At 32.2% G+C, this 18,144-nt stretch overlaps 1 protein-coding gene across 2 annotated transcripts in view; it reads right to left on the bottom strand.

The window, feature by feature from the left end:
• CNTLN (centlein) overlaps nt 1-18,144 on the bottom strand; it is a 283,942-nt gene that overhangs the window by 139,918 nt on the left and 125,880 nt on the right. For both annotated transcript variants that reach the window (XM_077765063.1, XM_077765065.1), the window contains exons 9-10: nt 3,960-4,136; nt 2,014-2,139 (exon numbers count right to left, since the gene is read on the bottom strand). In XM_077765063.1, the coding sequence (XP_077621189.1) occupies nt 2,014-2,139; nt 3,960-4,136 (303 nt within the window). The remainder of the gene's footprint in view (nt 1-2,013; nt 2,140-3,959; nt 4,137-18,144) is intronic.

The following is an 18,144-nucleotide window of genomic DNA, read 5'->3' as shown; positions in this document are numbered from 1 at the left end:
TTACTAATGAATGGGATATGTGACAGTTAATTTTATGTGTCAGCCTGACTAACCAGATATTTGGCTAATCATTTTTTCTGGGTATCTCTGTTAAAGGTGTTTCTATATAAAAGGAACATTTAAATCAGAAGACTGGGTAAAGCGTATTGTCCTTCCCAAAGTAATAGGATTCATCCAAATCACTGAAGGCCTGAATAGAATAAAAGGCTGCATAAGAAAGAATTCTTTCTTTCTACCTTTTCACTGAGACACTGGTTTTGTCCCTTTGGACCCAGATTCAGATTGGGGCTGGAATTTACACCATCGGCTTCCCGGTTTTCAGGTCTTTGGACCCAGACTTAAACCATACCGATGGCTCTCCAGATCTCCAGTTTGAAAACTGTATCTTAGACTTCTCAGACTCCATACTTGCAAGACCCAATTCCTTATAGTAAATAAGTCTATCTCTCTCTGTTTCTCTCTCTCACTCAGATATAGATATAGATAGATAGATAGATAGATAGATAGATAGATAGATAGATAGATACAGATATAGATATAGATCTTCAGAATAATACCTCATTGGCAAAACTGAAAGGGTTCTATCCTATTGTTTCTGCTTCTCTGATGAACCCAGAAATACAGGAGAGAAATCTTGGCATGTGAATTTCAAGAATTATGCAAAAGGAGGAAGATGAAAACCTGGCTTCCTAAGCATGCCCTTAATATCCTGTGTGTACTCCCAGGTTTACACTAATATACTAGCTTCTCACTGTTCATGCAGCATCTTCTTAACTAGAGAAAGGGTCCTGGATGATAGATAGTTATCTTGTCTTCTGTTTTACAAGTGACTCATTTGGCTACTTGCTCTGCTCAGTAAGTTGTTATTAAGTAAACAAATGAATTAGCAAATAACTCCAGGCGTAGGACACCTGGCTGGCTCAGTTGGAAGAGCATGTGACTCCTGACCTCAGGGTTATGAGTTCAAGCCTCATGATGGGTATAGAGATTACAAAAAATAATAGTAATAATAAGTGAACCAACTAACTAAATAAATCAGTAACTCCAGGTGTAAAAATTTCAAGTATGCTAAATAGTAGCAAAGTGATGTCATCTGATCATTTTATTTTTCGTAGAAAAAGAGATAATTTTCCTTTCTTTTAGAGCTAATAGTTTAACTCTGCATAAATATAAATTATTGTTTAGTGAAAAGGCAAAAAGAAAGTATTAATTGTCGCTTAGGTTAACTATCCCTCAAAACCATATCTTGTTCCACAGCACACATAATGTAAGTCAAATCTTTTTCTCCCTAAGAGTAACTAAGCTATATTATATGACAAAGAATCTGAGCTTTAAATGTATTGGATTCTAATCATGTGTAAACAGTGGCCTTGTCATAAAATGTCTTAAAACTATTTGAAATTAAATTAAATGCCTACATCTCAAATAGAATAGGCCTTTGGATAGTTGTGAATAAAGAATGACAAGTTTAGCCATATTAAATTCAAAAATAATAAAAGCCCTCAATATAGTCAAATGGGAAAACTAATATATTTGCTATTTTGACTATATAATTTTTCTTTAAAGGACAGGTGTAAGTGACTTGAGCTAGGTGAATATAGCTTTTAACTCACTTTTCTTTTTATATGTTTATCATATATAAAGAATTTTGAAAAATTCTCTATTTGCTATAGTTCTATTTTTTTTTTTTTTTTTGGTCTCTGGGAAACTGAAAACAATGTATTCCCAATATTGAGCCAAAATCTTCCCAATTTTATTTTTTTCCCCAATAATTTGATTTTTTTTCCCAAACAATTTTAAAGTAGTGAATAAAAACCTACTTTCAAGCAGCAAATTTTGTTACTTTATTATTCTAAGAAATCTGAGAAACAAGGCCAACTGATGATACATTTTTATACATGTAATTAAATTCAGGAGAGATGAATGATAAGCAGTGATTTGTGAAGTGAATGTTTACTTTGGTATATCTTTATCTTCGCAAGGTTATTACTAAAGACAGGATTTAATGTTCACCTTTAGCTGTAGTGCCTTCTCCAGGTTTTCAATCTTTCTTTCAGCTTTCCTCAGCTTCCTCAGCTCCTCTGAGTCTGTGAAAGAACCCTTTGGGGACAAAGACCTTGAACGTTTCACAGGTGGTTCCTCGAGAATAAAACAAGGACATGGTTGAACTGGTTGGAACACTGGATTATGAAAGACATGCAAAATTAAAGAACAAGTAATTTTGAATACTAATAATGAATTATAAAAAAAAAAAAAAATCCTGCATGGAATACCAGAGAAATAACAAGCGGAATTACCACAGTGCTACCGCTAAAGGTTTCTCTGTGACTCGTTAATGAGAATATTCATTTACATTTACATTGTTTCTTTCAGAATAATGATGTCCCATTAGGGAAGACTAAAGGGTTATAGACTCAGAAATGCAAGAAACCTCATTACAAAGGAGGGGATAGAGGCTGGTCTAATTGCTCTATAAGGGTCCAAGGTTACACTTGATAGGACAACCAGAAACAAGAGGGAAAGGATTTTTTTCCCTTTGAAATAGTTTAACACACTGTGAAGTTGAAGGAACAATATGCTTGAGGAATATAAATACAACAGACAGTAGATCTTATACCATAATGACCATATGGTCATTAACTATAATGTGGCTAACCAGAGACAAGAGTGTGTGTTTATATTATGTACAGCTTCATATACCAATCTGGAGAAGGAAGGTGTGAGAGCAACTATTAAGCTGGGCAACATATTGTTCATACTTACTGCATGTCCTTATGAAAAAGAAAGAAAATTTTGTTCCAAATATCCCTCTCATTTTCTTGACTTTTGTGAAAAGCAACGAAACATCAAAGTGGTACATTTTTTAACTTCAGCACTGTGGCAAGCAACCAGATTAGACCCTATAATGTATCTCCATTTTAGGAATGTTTTCTTTCAATTAAATAAAGCTCAATACTCTGAAACTACTCCAAAATGGCAAGAAATGTATAATGCAGTTATGTACAAATAAATAAATACATATGTACATGTATAAAGCTCACTCTTCTGAAAACTACTAATAACATTACAGGGAGTAAATAAGACTATAATAATAACTTGGGTCTTTTTAAATACTTCCTTTATTAAGACAGTTCTATTCATGGAAAAATGGAAAGAACTAAAAACTATGATCTTGAAAAACATAGTTTTCTGTTTATAAAAACATTATTTTCTACTGCTGAAGTAACAAGTGTGAGAAAAATATTTCTAAAATTTCTTACTTTTCTATTTCTCTAGAATTTACATATTTACAATGTTATATAATATTTACAATGTGATATTATAAAATTTGTATATTGGTCAGTGTTTATAGAATCTTTTGTAGCATAAGATGAATATATACTATGGTGTATACACTATAATACAAATACTACTTAAAGGGAAAGTTAGACAGTAATAAATGAGAAACATGCTATGGAAAATTTGCTTATATTTCTGTGTGCCTTACCCTTAAATTTGAAATTACACAATTGTATAAATTAATGTTAAATTCTACTTTATAGTTTATATCTACATGGGCAGTATTTTAAATATCATATCTGAATGAAATAGAAACATTAAGATATATTTTTCTTTTACAACTAATACTACTTTAAAATTATTTTTTGCTTAGGTTAGCTTATCTATAAAGTAGATGCATGAGGAATACTTAGCAAAAAATTTTAACCTAAGAATGTTAATATACTGCAAAACAGAAATAATACTGCTAATATATTTAATTAAATTAGTAATATATTATTTAGTTTTTAAAAAGGCACAACTCTCTACTCACAACAATTTTTTATCAAGCACTTGGCATGTAACATTTTTTTAAGCTTCCAGAAATATAAACGAGAGGTAAATGCTGCTGTTTTTTAACTTCAATGCTTGCCTTGCCAGCCTCATCCTGACAAATTCACAAAATGACAAAAAGTCTCTACCTTATGTTTTCTCTCAGTACTTGTCCAGATGCTCTTCTCTGAGGAATCCTTGTTGGTAGATTTGTTCTCTGACAGTTTTTCATTTGCTACTTTTAGTTTTTCCTGTAAATACTCAATTTCAGACTTCTGTGAGACCATTAAAGCTTCTAAGCTTGATAAAGATGGCCGTTGAGATACCTATTAAAAAAAGTGTAAGTGCAAATATATATGCATGTTTCTATATGATTTATATATGTGCAAATGCTTATACATAATATTACATTATATAACTAAGTGTTCAGAGAAGGAAAATTTCATTTCAATAATAAACTGTAAACTTCTATTATCCTAATAGAATGACACTTTCCAATCAAATAACCAAGAGTCTGTGTAAATATTTTCCTAAATAACAGTGCCATCCAGATTTGCAAAAGAAAATATTTAAAGCATGATACAGCATGAAATATACCACTCATATGTAAATTAATTTTTCAAAAATACAATTATACACATATGTATTTCTTCACAAAATACTATTCCTACCATTCGATCATCATGAGTCACACAATACCACTGAATATAAACCTGATCAAAGGAAACCAACAGCACTATAAATCTAATTATCTTTCAGTGTATCATAATTTAATAACTTCAACTCAAAGGACTCAGATATTTTTAAAGTCAATACAGTCCACTGTATTCTCTTTTGAAATTTATTACTATGTCAGATAATCTGTTAATGGTAAGCACCACACTGTAACAACAACAAAAAATCTAAGCACGTAGGAAGTCTTCAAGAAATGTTAGTTCATGAAAACGAGCATTCTATAAAATTCTACTACCATTTTAACTGAATATATTTGAGATCATTAAAATCCATGCACATATCATATTTCAAATTAACCACTCCACTTACAAAAACCAAAAACACTAACTCATAGTGCAAAGTTTTTGTTGCTTTCCAGCAAAAAAGTCAAGATTATAATCACAAGATTCTAACACTAGGTATAGAGCCAGTAGCCCTGAAAATAGTTTCCTTTAAAATATAGAAAACCTTATCCATCCTAAATGATATACCTAAGGGCTATCAGAAGAAGACATATGTTTAACTTTTCTGAAACAATGCTGGAAAATGTTACCCTTTTCTGGTTTTAACTTCTTTCATTTTTAAGGGAATAGGGAAAATTGTCCTAATTCTAACTTCTAATCATTATGAGAGGTCATCTTTGATTTATTTACATTTTTACACTTTTGTCTACTTAAATCACTTGATTTGTTTCCCAACCTTTATTCTATTATACTGCTAAATATTTTTCTTAGTGTTGTTTATATTGTACTGTTACCACATTTACAATATGTTAAATACTTACTCCAGTACTCTTCTTTAACTATCAAAGTATAGTACCTCAAGCACTTTCATTTCACACTCTAAATGATTTTTGCCCTATCCCTGCCCAATCACCATGACTATTATTTATTTTATATTCTCCTATCATGTAAGCAAATTTATAATGTTTATAACTATCTCATTTGATTTGGCTGCCAATTTAAACAGTTTTCAAAAGCTACCTGCTCTTATCCAGGTTCCTTTAAATAAAATTATGAAGAATATATTAATATCCCATCATTTTATTCCATCTAAAAACAAAGGTGTTTTTAGATAAGTTATTCAAAGACAAACAAAAATTTAGAATAAAATGGAAGTAACATAACTTTAGTTTTATTGGTGTATCCAGTAAGAAACCCCATGTTCTTTAAATCAGTTTAGTTTATTTATTTAATAATGAATTATATGGAACAGATATGAATACAAAAATACAAATATCCCGTCAAGAAGCTGCAATGATAAATAATTCAAATACTCATGAAGACATTAAAAATGCTCCAAAAGGCTATCATCATCATTGTAAGGAGCAGTCCTTCAAAATTCTTCAACAAACACTAACAGAACTTCAAAAACTATAAAAGTAGTCATTAACTCAAATTCACATAGAAGCCAGGAAGATAATGTAAGTAAATAAGTAAAATGGGTTGTGTTTAGTTTGTTTTAAAATTATAGCTTTAGGATTCATTCAACAGAGATGCTCTATAGACATATTAAACATGTATATGCATTTTTTACATCCACAAAATAACTTACACATGCTCCCACTTTTTAAAAATCTTATTCTCCCCCTCTGTTGCCTTGTATCACTTTTGCCAGAGTGAATATGCACAAGAAATATTTCATATTGCTCTTAATATGACCACTTTTAAAAGTATAAGTAAAATGAAATGTCAAATGACACTCTGCCTCACCTCAGAGCATAATGAGGGTAGATGTGGCAATAGCAACTCAGCTCCAACCAACTGTTTTCCTAGGAATGAATGTGGGCCACCACTGCCACTGCTGCTGATTTTTCAAAAGAAGGAATTAGGACTTCTAAGGGAAATCTCCTAATTTTAAAATGTTGGCCAGACTCAGTTTATGGCTCCTGTGTTTTGAGAACATGGTTATGGGAGTTGTAAACACCTACAAATTTTCTAGGGAAATTTTGAAATATGTATCAAAGCACATAAAAATGTATCAAGCCTTTGGCTTAGCATCATTCTAGTCATGCTGAGGGTTAATACAGAAAGATATCCATGATAAATTGTTAAACGAGAAAAACAAGTTACCAACGAATATGCTATATAGAAACAGATTTCACCAAACTTTAAAATGTTTTTTAGTGTTATTTCTGAGTGGAAAAATTATATGTGAATTATTTTCTTCATATTTATTTGAATTAATAAATTTTGATTAAATTTAAATTTTATTAAAATAATACATTTTACAATTAACACGTAACTAAAAGTTTTTCAAAATGTAAATTTTTCTTTGAATAAAAGGAATAAAAGTTAAATAGGAAATATATAAAATTTTCTGGTTAGATTGTAGAAATATAAATGAAAGTCTTTCTATAATCTCATCCCTTAAAGTTCACTAGTGATAACTTTGCGCTATACTACTCAGACGTTAAAAAGAAAAGAAAACCACTGTAATTCTGCCCTTTAATCTGCTTTTTAAAATAGGCTTCATTTTCTAGAACAGTTTTATACTTACAGAAAATCTAAGCAGACGCTAGAGAGAGTCCTATACCTCCCATTCCTACTCATCCAAGCCCCCATTATTAACATCTAAAATTAGGTACATTTGTTACAAGTAATGAACCAATATCCACATATTACTTTTAGCTGAAGTCTGTAACATTTTCTGATCTCCATAGTTTGTACATAACATCTTTTTTCTGTTCCAGGATCCCATCCACAATATATTACATTCACTTATGCCAGCAACTCTTGGCTGTGACAGTTTTTCAGACTTTCTTTACTTTTAATAACACTGATAGTTTTGATGAGTAGAATGAAAAGCAGGGCACTGTAGGATATCCCTCTACTGGAATCTGTCTAAATATTTTTCATGATTAGACGGGTTATGAGTTCAGAGAAGGAAGATCATAGAAGTAAAGTATTTCATTATATCATATCAAAGGCACATAGTATCAACATGGTTTGACTAACTGATGTTGACCTTGATCACCTAGATAAAGTAGCATTTGTCAGACTACTCCACTGTAAAGTTACCCTCTTGTCCCCCATCCATACTATACCAAGTGTGCTCTTAAAACTTAATAATTATATAAATATATTTCTTATAATATATATGAGAAATGTATATATCTTTACTTTCACTATCCTTTTCAACTGCTGCATTGAAGGCTTACCAAAATGAAGACAATCAGTCCCCTTGTCTGAGGAAGTTCATTCTATCTATTGTCTTAAAATCCTAGATATTTCAAAATTTAATTTTCTTACTAAAAGTTATTAGTATTGTATCAACAATTTTTTCTCTAATATCAAAAATCCTTTTTCACCTCTATAGTTCAGTCTTAAAAGATAATGAATGGTACAGTGCTAGACCATAGTTAATCCTTATGAGAGGTGATCAATGGAGTATATGTCCAAATGCCTCCAATTGGAACTCTCTCTTCAACGTGACCATTATTAATATAGAACTTTTCTTTCACATTGATCCACAAAGGTAATTTTGATCAAAAAGTCCTATAGAAAATGTAGAGTAGAAGGAGGACATGGGACACTTTTAATGTTGTGTCAATAACTCTTAAGAATTATATAAATTAAATATCTAGTCATGCTGAAGCAACATCACATAGCATTATAGAGACTGAGTGAATAATGCCTAATAAACAGAAAATCATTTCAAAATCATAATGATCACAAAGAATTGTAAGTTGTTTTCCCTTGTTAGTAAATTTTAATTAAACTTATTGTTTCCTACTATATTAAAATAGTATCTACCATTTAGTAAAAAAAAAAAAAAATTGTTTTCCTAGCTATAGATAAGCACATCACACATACTATCTTAAGAAATTTATAAATTCCAAACCTGTCAATAATGTAGCCTATTGCAAAGGAAAACATATAAAAGGGCATGATACCTCAGCAAAGGAAATAGTTTCCCCTAATCTCACTGAAAATTAAGTATACATTAAACATACATGTGTGTTTAAAATCTGTAATATGTGTATGTATATAAAATTTCTAATCTGTATATGTATATATCAGAGAAACTGACATCTTGAAAAACTGTTCTCTGAAAATCAACTCAAATTCTCTTGAAAGAAGACATAGTATAAATATATATAATATATACTGGAATATATACATACATAAAATTTTATATATATAAAATTTTTATTTATATATATGTATATAAAATTTCCTTCTCATGAAATGCCTGAATCCCTACAAAAACTCGACTTTTTATTTAAGTTGATTCTAGAAATGCAGAAATATATCTACCACCAATTTATAAAACATTGTTAGCTAAATCATCCACCACTTGAAAACAGATGACTTTAATAATAGTCAAATATTATTTTTTAAAAAGGAAAGAGTAAAATAATATCAAGTCAACACGACATCATAAATCAAGATAGTCATATTATAAAAGTTCACAAATGGAGTGAAGTGTATCAGCTTAAATTTACGCCTCACTTTTAGAAAGACTACTAAATTGAGTAATAAATGACTAATATCAATAAATTCAGCTAGCACACACTTTTTAAAAATATAAATATCTGCATTTCTTCCATTCACTCACTTTTAACCCAAATATTCTCAGACTGCATTTAGAGATCACAAAATAATGAAGCTTTTTACTACACTTAAAATATCACCATCTCCTCTCATAAACGCCACCTGAATGTCACATTATAGCAAAATTCAGTACTATAAAGTAGTCAGTTAAGTTAAACTTTCCTTTACTATCTAAACACTTGTGTGGTTCAGCCAAATTAGTGAACAAATGAAAGTGAAAAATCCAATTTCAGAACTTTACTTCTATATACCATATTTAATAATAAATGGGTTATAAATGGGTGCTCTGTTGATTTACAGTCATATCCAGTGAATGACAACATCATCTTTATTACAAAATTGAGCAACCACAAGCTAATTGGTTCTTCTATGGCATGTAAATATCATACTGCAGTGACAAAAATCAGTGATATTTATATGTCATAAAAGAGTGTTTAGAGTGCTAACTCTGTAATATACACATTGACTACAGATTCTAATCCCAAGAGTAAACTAATCGTGGGCTCACTTAAAAATTAGAATGGAACGACAAAGTGATTTTTCTACAGATTTTTTTTTTACCTTAAATTACAAAAGTGAATATAATCAAGTTTTCCAGAAGGATATGATATGCCTCACATTCAGAATTTGCGAATCTAAATATTTAAAGTGTACCTGTTAATGGTGTCTCCTAAAATGAATTTCTATATTCGAGGACTTAATTACCCTTTCAGTATGTCTCTAAATATGGAACTTTTCAGTGCAATCCATTACTTATTATACTGTGTACTCTAAGTTTTGTAAACATTTGACACTTATGTCACCAGTAAAAGAATCAGAATTTGTGCACTAAAGGTATAAGCAAGGGACTGTGCTTGTTATGCATTATCATCTCTATACATTAAAACCTCAATCATACTCAAACAAATTCACTAAAGTGTGGTTTTCAATCTGCTAACTATGCATTCCATAATAGCCTGTAATTATTAAAAACTGACAAGAAAGCTACGCCACCTGTGTTTATGTGAAGCCAGGTAATGAAAAAAACAACAACGCTGTCATCACCTCTCAATTCCTGATTGCATTATCAAAACTGTAGCCGAGTTTGGCATCTGGGTGTGACCTTGTTAACTGCTAGGGTAATTAAATTTATTCTATTGGGAAAAAGGATGATAAATTATTAGCAAGAAGATTTTGTTCACATTTTATTAAATTGGCCTGTCAAAGGGTTGGCCAAATTATCAAGGGCCTCATTTATTGGAGGCCAGCCATATTGCCACATCTGTTACAATTATTTATAATTTCAGCAGTTGAAAACCAACTGAGTTAGGCATCCGCCATGTAAAGTAATTTACAAATTATCTGATGAGGGAGTGTTTTAGCTTCTCCCTCATTTCTAGCCAGCAGAAAGCCGCGCTGTAATTACAGAACACGATTAGGTTCTTTGGGGAACTTATCTTGCACTCATAGCCATAGTAAGATGCAGCAAGAACATATGGAGGAGCTTGTGCTTCTACTCCCTGAAGCTCGTGACCCGCCTGCCGCTGAGCCCTTGAGTTGAATTTGAATGAGAGTGCCATGGCTAATGTTCTACACATGCACCATTTATGCCACAAAACAAATCGGATCACTGTTAATTATGAAGCAGCTATAATCAGGCCTTCACATCTGTGTAATGTGAAGCGCAGTAGGCTGTATTCCAATAATGTATGACTACCTTTGGGTCGCAAATTGCGAGCCATATTGCCTCAGTAGTAGTTACTGAATTCAAAGTAACTCCTTTGATAAAAGCCCATCACATGGATATTTTTATTCAGCTTTATGCAAAAAAAAAAAAAGAAAGAGAGAAAAAGCAAACCCACCAGCCTTTCTTTATCAGCTATTGACCAGAACAGTTAAAGCATATGGCACAGGTTCATTAATGAACAACACAGAGCACTCTAATTTAATGAAACCACTTGAGCCATAAAAATCAGATTTAGTTAATTCCCTGTTTCCCATTTTTTTTCACATCTAGCCTAAACCTAGGATCTACTTAACATTACAAGTTATCAAGACACAAAATGTATTTTTTACAAATGTACACAGAATATAAAAAAGCTTGTAGTGTACTATTAATAAACTTCAAAAAGAAAGGCAATAATAGGGTTTTTTATTTTACAAATTGAGTTTTATCACAAATCTCCTCTAAGAGAGCATAAACTATTCGTTCCTTAGAAAGTGAAGCCTCGCAGCTGTATTCTAACAAAAAATAGTCTTTATTCTATGAGAAATCTTTCTGTGAAAAGGCAGCCAAACAAGCTGCACCCAGATGGCAAACCAGCTACAGTTTAATTAATCCACTAAAAGCCATTCGGATTTCAGTAAGGGTAATGTAATTTTGAATAATAGTAGGGAAAAAAATCACTAAAACGTTCTTAAGTTTTATGATAGCAGCAAGAGAAGTGCCACTATAGAGTAGTTAAAGGTGAGTTGCAGTTTCCATTATATATGCTAAATTTCTAGATTTTAATATCTTGGGCTGTTTCATTCTGCTTGGAACTTAAAAGCAGGCTTAAAATATCAGTATAACTATTGAAGTCCCCCCCACCTCCACTTTTAAGAAGAAATAGTTGATTTTTCATGCAGGGTACTGAAGTTGTATGATTATAACAAGTTCAAATATTGGACTATAATGCAGAAAGAGACTTAGAAAAAAGTTTATAGCTAAGACTTATGAAAGATAAATACTTCAATTTTTTTCTTTTAAATAAAAAATGTTCTTCATTTATCAAGGTTAAAAATAATGACCTAGCATTATTTTACCATTGATCTGTTTTCTCCTGAAGGTTGATTAAATATGAAACTGTTGAGAAATCATTTCCCATACATTTCTGTGGCTTTGTCTACGTATACAAGTGAATTAAAAATATAAGCATTGAGGGAGCGCCTGGGTGGCTCAGTCAGTTAGACTTTCAACTTCAGCTCAGGTCATGATCTCGCAGCTGGTGAGTTTGAGCCCCACATCTGGCTCTGTGCTTACTGCTCAGAGCCTGGAGCCTGCTTCAGATTCAGTGTCTCCCTCTCTCTCTGCCCCTCCCCCGTTCACATGCTGTCTCTCTCAAAAACAAATAAATGTTAAAAAAAGTTTATAAAAAATATATATATAAACATTGGGTATAATTAAGTCAAAGCAGCTTTTACATAATGCTTTAGAATAAGTCAGCTATTCAAAACGTGTTTATATATAAATTCTAAATTAGTAAAGTGTGAAATAAGATGCTGAGAAACATAATTTTAAAGTATATTATAAATGGCATTTTGTCCTAATATATTAAAATTTATTTTTGATGCTGTAACAGTAAGATACCCAGAGAGAGTACAAAATTGATAATCTTCCCTGTTAAAAATGTGGAAGAAAAAAGTATAACTAAAACAATAATTAGTAAAAATCATGAAAAGCAAACTAATTAATGCTGACATATATCCCAACTATAGTATGAAAAGGCTTAACAGCATTCTGATCCTAAGTTAAGGTAGTACATTCCCATCTCCTCTCTACCAACTGAGAAATTAAAATACTTAAGCAGATGAAAGTTAGCCACTATCAATACTAGTCCCCCAGATTGGCAAGAAAACGAAACTAACTAAAACTGACATCTTTTTCTCCTTTGCTGCATTGGAAAATTCTACCAAGTCAATTCAGCACTGCTAAAAAAAAAAAAAAAAAAAGACAACAGAAATTTTTACCCCGTGTGTAAGTATTCCACATCACAATTAGACAATCCCTTGTGAAAGTTGATTTCTTAATGTTCCTATCACCTACTTACTGTAATTGTTGTCAAAGAATACTTGATCATTGTGAGATAGGCTAGGTGGGTTTGGAGTAGGATATACATTTTTTCATGAGTTCATTCAATAAGCATTGTTGAAATTTAAATACTAATCACTTAGGGGAGTGGGAGAAACAGGCTTCCAGTTTGGGAATGAATAAGTCATGGGACTAAAAGACACATCATAGGGAATATAGTCAATGATATTATGACCGCATTGTCTGGTGAGAGATGCTAGCTACACTGGTGAGCATAGCGTAACATAAGAGATGTTATATCACTATGTTGTACACCCGTACAACATCTAACACTGTGTCTCAACTATATTCAAATTAAAAAAAGAAAACACAAAACATCATAGCCTATGGTAGTTGGTTGTGCATGCATAAAATGTTAGGGGCGCCTGGGTAGCTCAGTTGGTTAAGCATCTGACTTTGGCTCAGCTCATGATCTCACGGTTTGTGAGTTCAAGCCCTGCATCAGGCTCTGTGCTGACAGTTCAGAGCCTGAAGCCTGCTTAACATTCTGTGTCTGCATCTCCCCAACTCACACTGTCCCTCTCCCTTTCTTTCAAAAATAAACATAAAAAAAAATTTAAGAAATGTTAACCAAAAATAAGTAAGTAACCTTCTAAGTAAATAAACATATCTAATAGGTTCCTGTGTATCACCAGGCCACATAGGGCTCTAGTCATGAGAATGATGGTACTTATTAACCGCAAGCTTCAAAGGAAAAGTACTTGTACAACTTTGTAACCACTGTGTTCGATATAGTAGAATCTAAAATAAACATTTAAAAGGTAAAACAAAAAAGGTACATTCCTATATTAGACTATTAAGTCAAAAAATTTTTTAAACATTTAATCCTATTATAATGAAATGGTAATTGAATAAGCAGTTTACAAACTTATATACTATATGTTTCCAACTATATAATATATATATTATCCATTGTTTTTATATACCTTTACAACACACACAGAGCCACATGTAGGGTTCAAGAGTGAAAGCACACTTGAGGTCTAATAGCAGGCGTCCCTTCTTAGGTCTTCTTCTACCATCTTCTGGACTGAAGAAGAGGCCAAGCACTGGGGCTAAAAACTAGTTTTACCTATGTGTCTCCTCACATTAAACTACAGATGATTAAGAGGAACCCTTGGCACAGACCTCTCTATTTTCAATATACAACCTGCCACCACTACCTGTCTTGAATTCACTGTATCTAACCTCATTTTGCCTTTTATTATGATTTATGTGAATCATCATAAGAGTCCTAACTCCTGTATCAATTCTTATGGAATTATCATACTCTCATGCTATAGAAACCCCAAAACTGAACCAGTAAAAAGTTTGCAGATTTAAAGTCAAACTACCCTGGAAGTTTTGAAAAGACCACTTATATAGCTGGAGTTTACTGCCATGCCTCTATTCTCTACCTTACCTTTTATAATTAGACATGGTTTGAAGTTCTCATTCTCTAATCCAAATCTGCTTAACTCTTTCATATTTCCCATTATGCTGTGCTTCTGCACTACATTCTGAAGTCTTTTTTGCTCAATATCTCATTGTATGACGCTAGTCTTATTAGCAAAACAAGATAAAGACAGGACAAAGTTTATATAACAGACCAATTTCCTTCTAAATAGAGATTTAAAGAACAAATAAAATATCAGTAAAATGAATGCATTAGTTTATAAATGGTTGGAAATGGCTCAGGTATCAAAAGATAAAATTTTGATAAAATTTACCACCATTTATATATGATATTGATCAGGCTCCTTAAACTGATAAAAAGAATCTATAAGAAATTTATGGATAACTTCCTTATGCAAGATGTAATATTCCCTTTAAAATGAAAAAAAAAAAGACAAATACACCGTCTTACCACTTCTACTGAACTTCTGTATAGTAAAATGTAAAAACATTGGTATAACACATTAGGATTTTTAAAGAAAAAATAAAGTGCCATAATTTACAGACTATCCACACAGAAAACCCAGAGGGATCTATAAAACACTAGAATTAATAAGAGATTAACAGGGTGACTATATATAAGATAAACATCTTATAATCAACTGCATTGCTATTCACAAGAAACAGAAAACCTAACAAAAAGACAAGCAGCTAAATAGCAACAAAAATGTAAGCCATTCAGAATCTAATAAGAGACAGTAGATATTACATATCTAATAAAGAGATATAAGACCATTATGGATAAAATTATAAAACTTTGTTTAAATGATTAAGGAAGTCCTAAACTGAAGTAGGCAGAGCATATTTAGGGATGAAAAAGATTTAAAATGCTAAAAATGTCAATTCTTCTCAAATAATTCCCATAAGATTTTTCAGGGAACTTGAGAGCTGGTTACATTATACTGAAGAGCAAAGTATCAAGAATATCCAAAGCACTGTTGAAGAAGAATAAACTGCAAAGATGTATCACATCAGATATCAATATTCATTATAAAGCTATAATAATGAACAGTGTTGTTATTTCAGAAATTAAAAACAATTACACAATGCAAATGATTACAGAGCCTAAAATAGACCCACTTAAATATGGACCCATTTATACATGAAATAAAAAAATGTCAAAGGAAGCAGTGCAGATCACTGACAAAAGGAGTATTAGCACAACAATAAGTGCTGAAACAGACACTCAGATTTTTAAAAAAACAAATTGAATACTCTTCTTCACTATAAACAAAAATCAATTCCACATAAAGACTTATATGTGGAAGTCAAAACTATAATAATTTAGATGAAAATATCTTTTGAGTTCAGGATAAGGTTTGATGTCTTAAACAAGATACAGTAAGCACAAAGTTTAAGAGAAAATGATGAGAAATTCAACTATATTAAAATTAATAACCATTTTTCAAAAGACACCATAGAACATGTAATAAGACAAGCTGCAAGAAGATATTTACAACAATTAAAACTGAAAGCTGAGGGGCGCGTGGGTGGCTTAGTCGGTTAAGCGTCCGACTTTCACTTAGGTCATGATCTCGCGGCTCATGGGTTCGAGCCCCGCGTCGGGCTCTGTGCTGACTGCCAACTCAGAGCCTGGAACCTGTTTCAGATTCTGTATCTCCCTCTCTCTCTGACCCTCCCCTGCTCACGCTGTCTCTCTCTCTCCTAGAAATAAATAAAAATATTAAAAAAAAAAAACAAAAAACCTGAAAGCTGAGACTGCTGTCTGATGTCTAAACTCACTTGCTCTTTTTTTGGAAATGGACACATAGTTCCCAATATTTGTGGGCTCATATTTCCCAAAATTCTTTGCAATTCTTTGCCAAATAATGCTGGCAGAAGTAATATGTGCCACCTTGGAGTCTTATTCATAAAAAAATTCCTAAATATGTTTCCCTAGGCCTCTTCTCCCTTCTTTTTGGCTAGAGTAGACATGATTTCAGCACAATGTTGGTAGCCATATTGAAAGCTAATGGAGCCCAAAGATGAAAGGAGCTTAGATTTCTAAATCACTGCTTAGAAGTTGAAAATCCAAGTAACAGTCACATTGGAGAGCTATGTAAAGAAGAAATAAATTATTCTAAGCCACAAAGATCTGGAGGTTTATGTAATACAGAAGCTTACATTAGGGTCAATAATATAATAACTAACAAAAGAAGAGCATCTAAAATAAAAGAAAAAGCCTCAACAAAAAGATAAACATTCTAATAGAAAAATGAATAAAAGATACAAACAGGTATATCATGTAACATAAACATGAGATGCTCAATCAAGCTCATTAGAAATCAAAGAAATACAAATTGAAACCAGAATGAGATACTATTTTATCCCTTTGAAGAATGCAACTAAGGGGGCACCTGGGTGGCTCAGTCGGTTAAGCATCCAACTTCGGCTCAGGTCATGATCTCACGGTTCGTGGGTTCGAGCCCCACATCAGGCTTTGTGCTGACAGTTCAGAGCCTGGAGACTGCTTCAGATTCTGTGTCTCCCTCTCTCTCTGACCCTCCCCTGCTCATGCTGTCTCTCTCTCTCTCTCAAAAATAAATAAAATATTTTTAAAAATTTTTTAAAAAGAATGCAACTAAGAAGTCTATAATTTGAGACAGACACCTTGGCAACCAATTTGGCATTTTCTTATAAGCCTGACAATTTGCATACCCATGACAGGCTATTTCACCCTTAGAAATATATCCTAGAGAAAGTCTTACAAATGTGGATAAGGACACGTGTACTACAAAGTTCATAGCAGTAGTGTGTAAAATTCCTACAGCTAAAAAACTGTTCATTGACAAAAAGAGTGGATATAAATAATTTGTAGTTCATCCATACAGCAGACTGTTCAGAGAAGGAGAAAAAAAAATATAGCTACACTCAACAACTGTGAGTTATCTTGCAAAAAGAAGTTTAAAAATAAACACACCTAGCTGCAAAGCATAATAGACAAAGAAGATGGTATTTTTAAGGTTTAAATAAAAGAAATACCAAATGATATATTATTTAAGAACACAGTTTTAATAGGTAGGACTTAATAAGAAGTTAAAATTAAAATTAATGGCCAAGAGAGTGATTATTAAGGAAAATAAGTAAAATGGGATCAAAGAGGAGCACTTCAAGAGTACTGGTTGAGTATATAGGCATTACATTTATTTTTCTGTGGAGTTGAAGTTTGAGTAATAAATTTTCTGAAAAGAAAGTGAGAACATAAGGGAAAACAACATACAGAAAAACAATTCTCTGCCACTTAGGAAAGGAATGAATAGACTATCAGTGAAACAAAATAAAAATAAACAAGCATGTGGTTAAAATTCACAACCCCAATCTTGTGGTCTGCTGTTAGCCACTTGAAGTGAATCTCATTCACAGGTGAATATAAGGCTTAGATTTCTTTCTTGTCCTTTACTGTAAGATATTCCTCCAAGGCAAAAAACAGGACTTCTGCATGAACAAGATAAACAAGCACTCTGAGATAAGAGCAGGCAGTCATTCAGAACTCAGCTAGTTAAGAGCGGGGTGCTAAGAAATCAAAGGTCACAGGTTTCAATCCCATATGAACCAATTAGCTTTGCCCTTTTCTATGGCAAAGACTGTCAGTTAGCTTACCAATAATTCCGATTATAAGTGAGATCAGGAAGAAGAGAAGATAAATCACCACCAATACAGGAAAACATTTCACATTTACTAACATGACACAAGAAGTATTTTTCCTATACAATGATATTAAGACAACTAATTAGTAACTTATACTCTAAATGCCCACCATGCATTGCCTCATGGAATTTTCATAAAACTCTTATGAGGTAG

Source organism: Crocuta crocuta, unplaced genomic scaffold (genome assembly GCF_008692635.1).
Source record: "Crocuta crocuta isolate KB4526 unplaced genomic scaffold, BGI_CrCroc_1.0 scaffold687, whole genome shotgun sequence".
NCBI lineage: Eukaryota > Metazoa > Chordata > Mammalia > Carnivora > Hyaenidae > Crocuta > Crocuta crocuta.
The sequence above is the reverse complement of the archived record's forward strand: the minus strand, read 5'-3'. Positions and strand labels throughout refer to the sequence as shown.